The sequence below is a fragment of the Phoca vitulina genome, unplaced genomic scaffold (assembly GCF_004348235.1).
Source record: "Phoca vitulina isolate PV1807 unplaced genomic scaffold, GSC_HSeal_1.0 scaffold100, whole genome shotgun sequence".
NCBI lineage: Eukaryota > Metazoa > Chordata > Mammalia > Carnivora > Phocidae > Phoca > Phoca vitulina.
Window position 1 is genome coordinate 1,224,593 of NW_022589803.1, and position 12,592 is coordinate 1,237,184.

Here is a 12,592-nt window from a genome sequence, read left to right on the forward strand (position 1 = left end):
CAGGGCCCATTCCCAACTCCTAAGAAGGTGAACCAGTTCACAGTCCACAGTTGTCCAGGGCACAGTCCAGAACGTAAACTTGACATTGACAGTGACTATGCATGGACATTTTGGGTTAGTGCTTGTGGTGGGTCAGTGATGGATTGGACTCTACAGGGTTCCTGCCTCCCAAGGACCTTGAATGCAGCTGGGGCCCCCATGACACACGTGGGAGGAGGAGCCCTCAGTGGGAGCGTGGGATTGAATGGCTAGGGTCGAGGGACTGAGGGTCCTGTAGTGAGTGTGACAGAGACGTCTGTGGGAGGGGCACAGGACAGTGTCACTGGGGAGGCAGGAGCAGGGGGTCCCCTATGCTCTAGGTTGTGACGATAGGGAATGCCCATATCGGGTCGGAAACCAGAGAAAACATGGCAGTGAGTGGTGGCATAAAGGAAAGGAGAGTGAACATCTCTGAGGGGGGCTTGTACCAGATGGTGAGGCTCCCGGTCCAGGGAGGAGCTCAGACATTATCCAGGAGTCCATGGGGAACCAAGAGCAGTGGGCTTTGGTACTGTTGGTGACTGATGTGGCCCCCATAAGAAGGGCAAGTAAAGAGATATTGAGGAGGATGGTCTATCTTGGTTCTGCTGTTCAGATCTCCTGCTCTGGAATATTCTATGGCCATTGTGGGTGAGAGTAAAACTAGCCCTCCCAAAACCATGAGGATGCCCTTGCAGACTCCTTTCCCCCAAAGGCAAAAGATTGATGATCACCCCTAAAGACGGTCGTGTTCAGGGCACAAAGTGTTAGAAGTGCAATGAGCAGAGAGCACGATTTCTGATTGAATAAAGGACATTTTATTGAGTGTCAAGCGGGTGCAGCGAGAAGGGCTGGGGTGACCCTGCTGGGAGGGCAGATCCGCCCGGAGGTCCTGTGGCTCCAGGCCCCCTTGGGTGTGGGAGGGTGTCGGGGACCTAAGAGCACTCTGCGGGGACCACCTTCTTCTCCACGGTTCTCCCCTCGTGCGTGACCAGGCAGCTGACGCTGCTGTATGATTTCCACTTGGCAGGCGTCAGGCTCAGGTAGCTGCTGGCCGCGTACTTGTTGTTGCTCTGTTTGGAGGGCTTGGTGGTCTCCACGCCCTGGGTGACGGTGATGCCATCTGCCTTCCAGGCCACCGTCACGCCGCTGGGGTAGAAGTCACTGACAAGGCACACCAGGGTGGCCTCGTTGGCGCCGAGTTCCTCAGAGAATGACAGGAAGAGCATGACCAAGGGCGCAGACTTGGGCTGATCTGTGTGGACAGAGGAGAGAGTGGAGAGATGCAGGGAGAGTCCCGGTGTTGGGCAGCCCTTCCCTTATCTACAGCTTCTGTGACTGTTCCCATGGTGACCATGTTTGTTCACCCAGGGGATCCTCCTTACCACTCCAGCCCTGGACAGCAAGCAGCCCCCCATGCTCCCAGCAGCTCTTCCATGTCACCTCTCCCAGAAGTGTGAGAGGTGCATCTGCAGCCTCAGTTTCCTCCTCAGCCCCGTATCTGGGCCCCATATCACTTCATTCTTCTGGATCCAGGTGCTTCCCCTGTGAACTGGAGTCCCCTACCCACCCTGCCAGGACAACTCTGACGGTATGTATGGAGGTCCCGAGCCCTGCACCTGGTGGGGCAAGGAGCCCCTGTCCCCCTCAGGAATAGCTCTGTCCCTGCCTCCTGGGAAGGCTGGGTACTCCAAGGCTCTGCCATCTCCCACATCTCTCCTGCCCTGACCACAGGACCCTTCACTTCTGCAGCCTTCTTGGGGCTACTCCCTGCAGACGACAGGCAGGGTGGCCCCATGGCCACCTCAGCACTTCTGATGATTCCTGACTTTAAGGGGCAGCTGTGTAGCTCTGAGCCCCCACTCACTTCCCACTTTGTCATCTTCTGAGTCTAAAGTACCCTTTGAGGAAGGCAGGAGGCCACCCCTTGGACAGGTGAGACACCTGGGGATTATAGGGCTCCAGGGACAGGTAAGACTCTGCCCCATGGTACCTGCTCCCTTCTGACCAACATCCTGGGAGGGCTGTGTTTCTGGTCACCTTGCCCTGCATTGCTCGTGTCTCTGTCTCCATGTCCCACGGCCTAGCAGAGGCCCTCAGCACTTCAGCCTAGAGCAAACCAGACTGTTCTGTCCCCCTCCCATGGGCCTCCCCTTTGGCTGCCCCTCTGTGTGTCCAGAGGCTGGGCTCACAGCTCCAGCCATGTCCCCAGCCTCCTGTGTGGTCCTCCTAGCCTGGATGGGCATCAAGCCTGCAGCCAAGACCCCAAGGGACTCTCTAAGGCTACCCCAGTGCCCCTAGTCAGAACCAGCCTCGGACCCCACACAGGTGTCTGCCCTGGAAGAAGGGAAGGAGCCCCCATTTTTGGATCACCCACCCCTAGCCTAGGGCCCTGGAATCTGGACACATTCAATCGTCAGATTCTAAAGGTAAATGCTTGTACCATTGGGGTCCTTCCTGCTGGTTTCCCCGAGACCAATCCACTTCCCCCAGATCCCACAGATCTGCTAGAAGGTCAGTCCTTAAGGCTGGGAGGGCAGACAGGGAGCAGCCCCCAAAGAAAAGTAACTTTCCCAAGACAACAGAGGGGTGGGGCAGGTTAGGAAATGTGGTGAGAGCCACTTACCTAGGACGGTGAGCTGGGTTCCTTCACTGAAAACAAACCAGGATGACTGAGTTTCGGGCCAAAACCCACCAGGCCAGCACCTGGGGCCTGCCCCCTGGGGACCGGGCCAGAACAGGAACCTGTGATGGGCATAAGGCTGTAGCAGGTGGGGCTGGGCAGCCAGCCTCCTAGAGGCTGTGGCACACCTGGATGAGCCCACAGCCCAGAGGTGTCCCCATGCCCAGCCCCCTGATTGAGGCAGGCTCTACCCATGTCTTGTATATTTCCCCCCTTTCCAAGGCTGTCCTGGTCACCTCCTAATCCTCAGTCTGATGGTGACACTGCATGGAGTAGGTGTTTAGTAAATCCCTGGGTGCCTCGTCCTCTCATGTGGTGTGGCAGAGCGAGTCCTGAACTGGCTCAGACCTGCCTGATGGCCTCATTTAGAGCTTCCGAGGGTTCCTCTCCTACAATTTCCCATGGTCCAGCCAGGTGGCTTCCTTCCTGCACCTACTGGTCTGGGACTGGGTCATTCCTGACTCATTGTACTCCCATGTGTAGACCGCCCACTTTTTCTCTACACATCAAGTCACAATGCAATCCCACCTCTTTGATGAAGCTTTCTGTGATCTCTCAGACCACTGTTTTTCTGTCCACCTGTCTGTGCATCTGTCCGTGTGTTCATCCATCCATCATCCATCATCCATCCATCCATCCACTCACCCATCTATCCATCCGAAAGTAGCTCCAGACACTGTTTCATATGCTGGGACATGGAGGGCCTCCCTGGCGTTCATCTCCATCTCTTCCTGAAAGCTCTCAAGTCAGGGCCAACAAGGCCCTCTTCCTGGGCAGTTCCCCAGTTCCTGTTGTACATTATGTCTTTACGGGATGCAACATAGAATCAGCCTCTGTTTTCAGTGACTCTCTTCCTTTTGGTACCTGAGACCTCCCATTCTCCTCCCCTGACTTCTCTTTCACCCCTGCCCATGCATGGCAGCTGACTCCCAGATCGGCACCCTGGGTCCTCCTTCTTTGCCATCTTCCTATATTGTGGATTCCCACTACTGCCCATTTGGTGAGGTTCAAGTCTAGTCCAGCTCTAAACCCTCTCCTTGACTCTCCCTAAATTGCCTACTGACCATCTCCAGCTGGATGTTCAACAGGAATCTCAAACTCACCATATCCAAGTGAGATTGACCACCTTCCCCCCAACCCAGCTCTTTTTTCTGTCTTCATCTTGTCACATGTGACCATGAATGCTCTCACTACCCAAGCCTCAGGCCAGATCTGTAGCTTCAAAGCAATCCCAATCAAATTCCCAGCAAATTATTTTGTTGATATTGGCAAACTGATTCTAAAGTTTATATAGTGGGGCAAAGGACTCAGAATAGCTAACACAATATTGAAAGGAAAGAACAAAGTTGGAGAAATGACACCACAAGGCTTTGAGACTTACTATAAAGCTACAATAATCAAGACAGTGTGGTATTGACATAAATACAGACCAATGGAATAGAACAGAGAGCCCAGAAATAAACTCTCACACATACAATGAAATGATTTTTGACAAGGGTGCCAAGACCATTCAATGGGGGAAAGGACAGTCTTATCAATAAATGGTGCTAGGAAACATAGATATTCACATGCAGAAGAATGAAGTTGGACTCTTACCTAACATTATATACAGAAATAAACTCAAAATGGATGCAAGGCATAAATATAAGAGCTAAAACAATGAAACTCTTAGAAGAAAACATAGGACAAAAGCTTTACAACATTGGACTGGCAGTGATTTCTTGGATATGACACTGAAGGCACAGGCAACAAAAGAAAAACTAGACAAGTTGGATTTCATGAAAACGTCAAAATTTTGTATATCAAATGATGCTTTTGACAGGGTAAAAAGGCAGCCCACAGAATGAGAGAAGATATTTGCAAATCATATATGTAATAAAAGGTTAATATCCAGAATATATAGGGAACTCCTAAAACTCAACAAGAAAAAAACAAACAACCCAATTCAAAAATGGGCAAAGGACTTGAACAGACATTTATCCAAAGAACATATGCAAATGGCCAATAAGCACATGAAAGATGCTCAATATTACTAATCATTAGATAAATGCAAATTAGGACTACAATGAGATACCACTTCACACTCATTGGGATGGCTACTATTAAAAAAACAAACTAGGAAACAAGTGTTGGTAAGGATGTGGAGAAATTGGAACCCTTGTGTAATGTTGGTGCACAAATACCGCATGATTCCACTTATGTGAGGTATTTAGAGCAGTCAAAATCATAAACAACACAGTCTTAAGTTACCAGTGGGTCAAAGAAGAAACTACAAGTGAAATTAAAAGATACTTTGAGATGAATGAAAAGAAAACCCAACACACTAAAACCTATGGGATTCAGTGACAGTGGTGTTCTAAGGAAAATTTATAGCTATAAAAAGTCTCTATTAAAAAAGAAGAAAGATTTCAAACCAATAACTTAAGTCTACCTTAAGGAAATAGAAAAAGAAGAGCAAGTTAATTCCAAAGCTAGCAGAAGGAAGGAAATAATAATGATTAGAGTAGAAATAAATGAATTAGAGAATAAAAAACAATAAGGAGAACCAGTAAAACCAAAAGCTGGTTCTTCGAAGTTTAGCAGCTTTGAGAAATCTTTACCAGATCGACAAATACAAAACAGAGAAGATTCCAATTATTAAAGTCAGAACTGGGGCACCTGGGTGGCTCAGTGAGTTAAGCAATCTGCCTTGGGCTCAGGTCATGATCCCAGGGTCCTGGGATCGAATCCCACATTGCGCCCCCTGCTCAGCAGGGAGTCTGCTTCTCCCTCTGCCTCTGCTGCTCTCTCTGTCAAATAAATAAATAAAATCTTTTTTTTAAAAAAGTCAGAACTGGGGGCACCTGGGTGGCTCAGTCGGTTAAGCGGCTGCCTTCAGCTCAGGTCATGATCTCAGGGTCCTGGGATCGAGCCCCGCGTCGGGCTCCCTGCTCCATGGGGAGTCTGCTTCTCCCTCTCCCTCTGCCTGCCACTCTGCCTACTTGTGCTGTCTATATCTCTCTGTCAAATAAATAAATAAAATCTTAAAAAAAAATAAAAAATAAATAAAAAAGTCAGAACTGGAAGTTGGGACATTATTACACACCATGCAAAATTGAAAAGGATTATAAGGAAATAATATGAACAATGGAATACCAACAAATCAGATAACCTAGTTGAAATGAACAAATTCCTAGAAAGACACTAACAACCTAAACTGACTCAAAAAGAAATAGAAAACCTGAACAGGCCTATAACAACTAAAGAGATTAAAATGGTAATCAAAATCTGTTCCCATAAAGAAAAGCCCAGAATGAGAAGGCTTCACCAGAAAATCTTACCAAATATTTTTACGTATGCATGTGTGTATGTACAAAATATTTATTTATTTATTTATTTATTTATTTATTTATTTATTTATAGAGTGCATACAGGCACATGAGCGGGTGGGGGGGGGGGGGAGGGAGAGAGAGAGAGACTCTCAAGCAGACTCTGCCCTGAGCGCAGAGTCTGAGGTGGGGCTCGATCCCATGACCCTGAGATCATGACCTGAGCCAAAACCAAGAGTCAAACACTTAACTGACTGAGCCACCCAGGCACCCCTGTACTAAATATTTAAAGAAAATTTAACACCAATCCTTCACAAACTCTTCTGAAAAATAATAAAGAAAGGAACACTTCCTAACTCATTCTTTGAGAATTACCCTGATTTCAAAACCCAACAAAGACATCACAAGAAAACTACAAACTATCCCTTATGAATACACATGCAAAAATGCTCAATAAAATACTAGAAAAGCGAATCCAACAGTATATTGAAAGAATTATACAGCAAGTGGGATTTATCTCAGGAATGCAAGGGTGGTTCAACTTAAGAAAATCAATCAACATAACATATCATAATAATAAAATGAAGGATGATAGCCATGTGATCATCTCCATTGATGCAGAAAAATATTTGACAAAATTCAACACAATTTCATGACAAAAGACTTAAAAAACTTGGAGTAGAAGGGACCTTCCTCAACTTTATAAAACCATCTATGAAAAATCCACGTTGAACATCATATTCATTGGTGGAAGACTGAACGCTTTTCCCTCAAAGTCAGGAACAAGACAAGGATGCCTATTTTTGCCCCTTCAGTTCAACGCTATACTGGTGAATGGCTAAACAAAATGTAATACATTGAAAAATGGAATACTTCTCAGCAATAGAAAGGAACAAGCTATTGACAAATGGAATAACCTGGGTGAACTTCAAAGGCGTTATACTGAACTAAAGAAGCCAGACTCAAAAGGTTCTGTACTTGGAATATTATTATTCAGTTATAAAAAACCAACAAACTATGATTCACCCAACAATCTGAACGGACATCCAGAAAATTAGGCTGGGTGTAAAACGCTAATCACCAAATGTTACAAATTGTATGATTCCATTTATAGAACAATCTTGAAATGACAAAATTAGAAATGAAGACCAAATTAGTAGTTGTCAGCGGGTAAAGAAAGGGCTTAGAAGGGACAGAAATGGGAGTGGCAATAGAAGGGCAAGATGAGGAATCTGCAGTGAGGGAAATGTTTTGTGCCTTAACTGTATCAGTGTCAATATCCTGGTTGTGATATTTTACTATAGTTTTACAAGGCATTACCATTGGGGGAAGCCAGGTGGAGGGGACATGGGGTCCCCTGTATTGTTTCTTATAACTACATGTGAATCTACAATGATTTCAAAATAAAAAGTTTAATTTACAGAAAGGTTATATACTGCATTATTCCATTTATATGATAGTCTGGAAAAGGCAAAACTATAGGGTCCCAGAGAGATCGGTGGTTGCCATGGTTGGGGCAGAGAAAGGGACTGATTACAAAAGGGACACAAGGAAATTTGGGGGGGTGATGGAAATGTTCTCTATCTTGATTGTGGTGGTAGTTACATGACTCTATGATTTTATTAAAATTTATACAACTACTATACCAAAAAGAGGGAATTTTACTCTGTATAAATTAAAGTAAAATAAAAATAGAAATCTTTATTACATTACTATAGTCACCATATATATATATAAAATGAGTTTATTATTCTTTTCCATGGATATACCATAGTTTATTTTACCTTCTCTTACTGTTGGACATTGAAGGGCTTTCTACTTTTTCCTCTGAACACACTTACAATATTTAGCTGAAGTTCTGATTATTTCCTCAAGATAAATTTCTAGAAGTGGAATTACTTGGTTAAAAGGAATGCAGATTTTTATACATCTTGACACATGGTGTCATTTGTTCCAAGAATTTCTTCTCCCACTGACCATCCATGACAGTGCCCAGTCCTCCCCCGTCAACCTCTGGCACCATCACTTTAAATTCACCTGCCAATTTCACAGGTGATCTTGGTCGTTGTGTGGACAGCCCCCTCTCTGCAGCTCTCATCTGCCGTCAAAAAAGCTGGATCCATTTTCCCAAGACACAAATCTGACTCAGAGTCCCTTATGTAAGTCCCTCAAGGACCTCAGGAAAAATCACGGGGGCGTGAAACCCCCTGCAGTCTGCCACCCTCCTCACCTCCCCCAATCTCTGCTGCGCCTGCGCACCTCACTCTCTTCTCAGCCTTTGCTATTCTCTTTGCCTGGAGACACCCCATCACTGGCCAACAGCGTTTCATCTGTAAAACCAGCTTGGTCATTTCCCCCCATCCCACCTTACTGCTCTAAAAATGGTCTATCGGTCTGTCTTCAAGACTGCACGTGACTCCCTTGGTTCAGGCCCATCGTCTCTACATCCACCGGCCCTGAGTGACCGGAAAGTGAGTAGACTTCCTTGGGGGAGACCAAGGCCTTGCAGACCACCCCTTCTCTTGGACCCTTTTATTAAGATGCAGGACAGGCTGGTGCAGTCACAGCGCTCTCTTAACTGGCTAGCAAAAAAGCCAGGGGGGCATCCTGGCTCCTCTCTTTCCTGTTACTCCCACCTCCTCAATCTCCAACTGCCGGTCCACTCTGCCAAGGACACAGCCACACTCTCCTCAAAGTCTCTCTAGCTCTGGATTCCCACCCTCAACCACCCAAGTCTGGTCATGTCCTTTCCTTGCAAACATTCCCCAGGATGCCCCAGATGAAGTCTGTCCTCCAGGGATGGGTCCTCCATGTCGGGCTGGTCACCTGTTCAGCCTTCTCTCAGACCATCTTGGCCCCAGTACCCACTCGTTCCAGCCCTGCGGACCACTGGGAGCTTCCTGGGCATTCTGTGCCTGTACCACCTCGCCATTGTCCTTGTGTGTGGTTGCTGCTTCACCTGCCCCCTCTCCCGCTGGACCTTGAATTGGGGCCAAAGCTTGTTCCCCTGGGGTCTCAGCCCCAGCACAAGGCCTGACCCCCCATGGGGGCTCCATCTCTCCTTGTGTTTCCCTGGGCCCTGCCGGATGCTGAGATGCCAGTCCTTGCCCAACACCCACAGGTGCTGACCCACCCTTCATGGCTGGCCTGCTAATACAGAACAGAAGCATCTCATCCTGTTCCAGTCCTGCACCATGGCAACACCAGCATCCTTGGGGTGGGTGTCAGGCTACAAGGCCCTCACCCGACTAGGACCCCTCGCTTTGCAGGTAGGCAACTGAGGCTGGGAGAGGCAGACGTGTCAGCCCCACAAGTTAGGAGATGGGGGTGGGAAGACCTGGCAGCCATCAGGTTGCGTGTTGGAGTCTGCACGGGCTGTGTGACATTGGGCAGATCCCCTCAGCTCTCTGGACCTCTATCCTCATCTGTAAAATGGGGATGATATCAGGCTCTGCCTTGTGGGGCTGCTGAGGGATGTTCTGCCCCTAAAGTGATTAGTGCCCACAATGAACGTGCTGTTGTGTCACTCATTATCATAAGTGGACCCAGATGCTCGGCACTTAGTCCAGGGACTTCCCACCGCACGCAGAGAGAAGGGCCTGGGGTCACTCAGCAAGTGGTGGCAGACCGTGGCCCCCACAGACACTCGAAGGGGCCTTTCCCATGGAGGCGCTTGCACCCTGGGTGGGCTTGAGTTCTTAGGGGGTCAGTCACAGGAAGCGGCCCTGGCTGAAGGTCCTTGGCTGAGGGTCTGGTGACCTTGGCACAGCAGGGAAGGCCCACTCTGATGTAAGAAGCATTGGCTGGAGGGGCGCCTGGGTGGCTCAGTCAGTTGAGTGGCTGCCTTCGGCTCAGGTCATGGTCCCAGGGTCCTAGGATTGAGACCCACATTGGGCTCTCTGCTCAGTGGGGAGCCTGCTTCTCCCTCTGCCTCTGCTGCTCCCCCTGGCTTGTGCTCTCTCCCTCTCTCTTTCTCTCAAATGAACAAATAAAATCTTTTTAAAAAAAGAAAAGAAGCATTGGCTGGAGCCTGCACCCTAGTGCTCCAGGGGGTGGCCCCTGCCCAGCAGGGGAAGGGCAAGGAGGTGGCTCATCAGTTAAGAGGAGGCGGCCTGGGCACCCTGACCCAGTCACAGCACTTACCACCCATGTGGGTATCCTGCCCCTGCCTCCTGTTTCTTCCCTACCCAGAAGACCAGGGTGAGGTGAGTGAGGCACTAGCCTTGGGTGCAAAATTTAGGAGTGCCAAAAAGCTCAGTAATTAAGACAAATAATATATTAATACAATACTAAAACAAATGAATGCAAACGAATACACCATGGACAAAATGTCAACACTTTAAATAAAGCCAGTGTCTGTCCAGGCTGCCCCCCTTCTCACTGATTCTTCCTTGTCCTTCTTGTCCCCCTCATAGCCGCTCTGTGTCCCAGTCCCAGTTCTGGCTGCAAAGACCCTCTCTTCCCTCACCCCCATGATTCCCTCAGTCCCTTACCTGTCCCACAGGCTCCGAGAGCTGCTTCCTGCGGGGGCTCCAGGGTCTGGGGTGCTGTTCGGTGGGTCTACTGGCAGTGGGGGCAGCCGACCATGGGCACCCACAGCCAAGCCCAGCAGCAGCAGGGGCCAGCATGGCTTGGGGCCAGGGCTCTGCCCCCAGGGGGCCTCAGAGCCCACCCGACCTGTCCCCGGCCTCATTTGCCCTCAGGGTCAAAGGACCTGCAGGCTTGAGCTCCCTGGAGGAGAGTCAGTCAGTACCCCGGGCCTTCTTGGTGGCAGTGGCTATCCCAGTGTTCCCTGGCCCAAGCGACCCGGTCCTCTGCCTGAACCTTCTCTCCAAGGCCCATGGCTGTTACTCCAGGGGGTCTCTCCCAGCGGGCCATCGGCCAACTGCCCTGCTGTGGTCGGCATCCAGAGCTCAACCGTCTCCCACCACAGCTGCAAGCCTGGTCTTGCCCCTGGGGCCCTGGGTGGGCCACACCTGCTCCTGCCTTCCTTCTCAGAGGGCGCCTGGGTCTGTGGAGCCTCTCCCCTGGGACTGGAGAGGCCCTGGAGGCAGTGAAATGCCAGTGGGGTAGGAGTTGCCTGCGTTCAGTGGGCTGGGGCTGGGGCTGCTGTTCTGACCAGCCTGGGGGCAGGGGTGGTGACAGGGGAGGAAACAGGTGTCGTTTAGCAGGAAGCCGATGTTCAAGTTCGGGAATCATGATACAATTATAAAAATAGGGTTTAATGCACCGTGTCCAGCACCTCATGGGTGTCATCTCTCTCTCTGACACACACACGCACACACTCACACTTACACCCTCACACCCTCATAGATTTTATCCAGCGGTCACCATCATGAGCATGGCGTCGGCACACTGCACGCAGTAATGGTTTCCATGAGACCCCTTTCCCATCTCCCCGAATGCCTACGCACTGTCCGTCCGGGAACCCCGCTTCGGTGTGGGGTGAGCAGCGGCAATGAAGAGGGACCGAGCCCCCGCATGGGGTGGCAAGAGCCTGCCTCTGCGCTGGCACTCCCGGGAGGGATGCTCTGGTCACCTCCGGGGCGTCCAGGCGTCTGGGAGGTGGGGCTGGCAGCAACTACCAGCTCTGCTCACTTTCAGGACCATGGCGAGGTCCAAGTTGGGAGAGAATGGATGTGAAGTTGCTTCTTTGCCCTTTAGTTTTTTAAAAAAACTGTGGTAAAATATACGTAAAATGACGTTTGCATCTTAGCCATTTTAAGTGTACAATTCAGTGGCGTTAAGCACATTCACACTGTTGTGCAAGCCTTACCACCGTCCCTCTCCAGAGCTTGTTCATCTTCCCAGACTGAAACGCTGTCCGCTTGAAACACAGTAACTCCCCATTCTTCCTCCCCAGCCCCCCGCACCCACCATCCTACTTTCCGTCTCAGTGAATCTGACTCTGGGGTCCTCGTATATGTGGAATCATATAGTATTTGTCCTTTGAACATGCTTTTTAAAGATTTCATTTTATTTCTTTATTTTGGGGGGTAGGGGCAGAGGGAAAGAGAATATGAAGCAGGACTTTGCACTGAGCATGGAGCCGACCTGGGGCTCGATCTCATCACCAGGAGATCACAACCTGAGCCGAAACCAAAAGTCAGGCACTTAATTGAGCCACCCAGGCACCCCTGAACGTGCTTTTTTTAAAAAATTTAAATTCAATTAATTAACATATAATGTATTAATGGTTTCAGAGGCAGAGGTCAGTGATTCATCAGTCTTATATAACACCCAGTGCCCATTACATCACATGCCCTCCTTAATGTCCATCACCCAGTTACCCCATCCCCCCACCCACTTCCCCTCCAGCAACCCTCAGTTTGTTTCCTATAATTAAGAGTCTCTTATGGTTTGTCTCCCTCTCTGATTTTGTCTTGTTTTATTTTTGTTCTCTTCCCCTATGATCCTCTGTTTTGTTTCTTAAATTCCACATATCAGTGAGATCACATGATAATTGTCTCTCTGATTGACTTATTTTGCTTAGCATAATATCCTCTAGTTCTAACCACATCGTTGCAAATGGCAAGATTTCATTTTTTTGATGGTTGAGTAGTATTCCATTGTGTGTGTGTGT

General features: G+C 49.0%; 1 protein-coding gene across 1 annotated transcript; it reads right to left on the bottom strand.

Annotated features, from left to right (window-relative positions):
* Positions 1-814: 814 nt before the first annotated feature.
* IGLL1 (immunoglobulin lambda like polypeptide 1) lies at positions 815-10,702 on the bottom strand. Its single transcript, XM_032397587.1, has 3 exons — positions 10,503-10,702; positions 2,645-2,763; positions 815-1,273 (listed from the first exon to the last, which is right to left on the bottom strand). Exons 1-3 carry the CDS (start codon positions 10,700-10,702, stop codon positions 954-956), a joined length of 639 nt encoding a protein of 212 aa, XP_032253478.1. The 3' UTR covers positions 815-953.
* Between the last annotated feature and the right edge of the window lie 1,890 nt (positions 10,703-12,592).

Bases quoted from the DNA above. Each gene is read 5' to 3' on its own strand.
- IGLL1 (XM_032397587.1), bottom strand. From the start codon at position 10,702: ATGAGGCCGGGGACAGGTCGGGTGGGCTCTGAGGCCCCCTGGGGGCAG. The intron at 2,764-10,502 runs GTAAGGGACTGA...TGCCCATCACAG, and splicing joins TCTCGGAGCCTGTGGGACAG to GTTCCTGTTCTGGCCCGGTC. The intron at 1,274-2,644 runs GTAAGTGGCTCT...CTGTCCACACAG, and splicing joins AACCCAGCTCACCGTCCTAG to ATCAGCCCAAGTCTGCGCCC.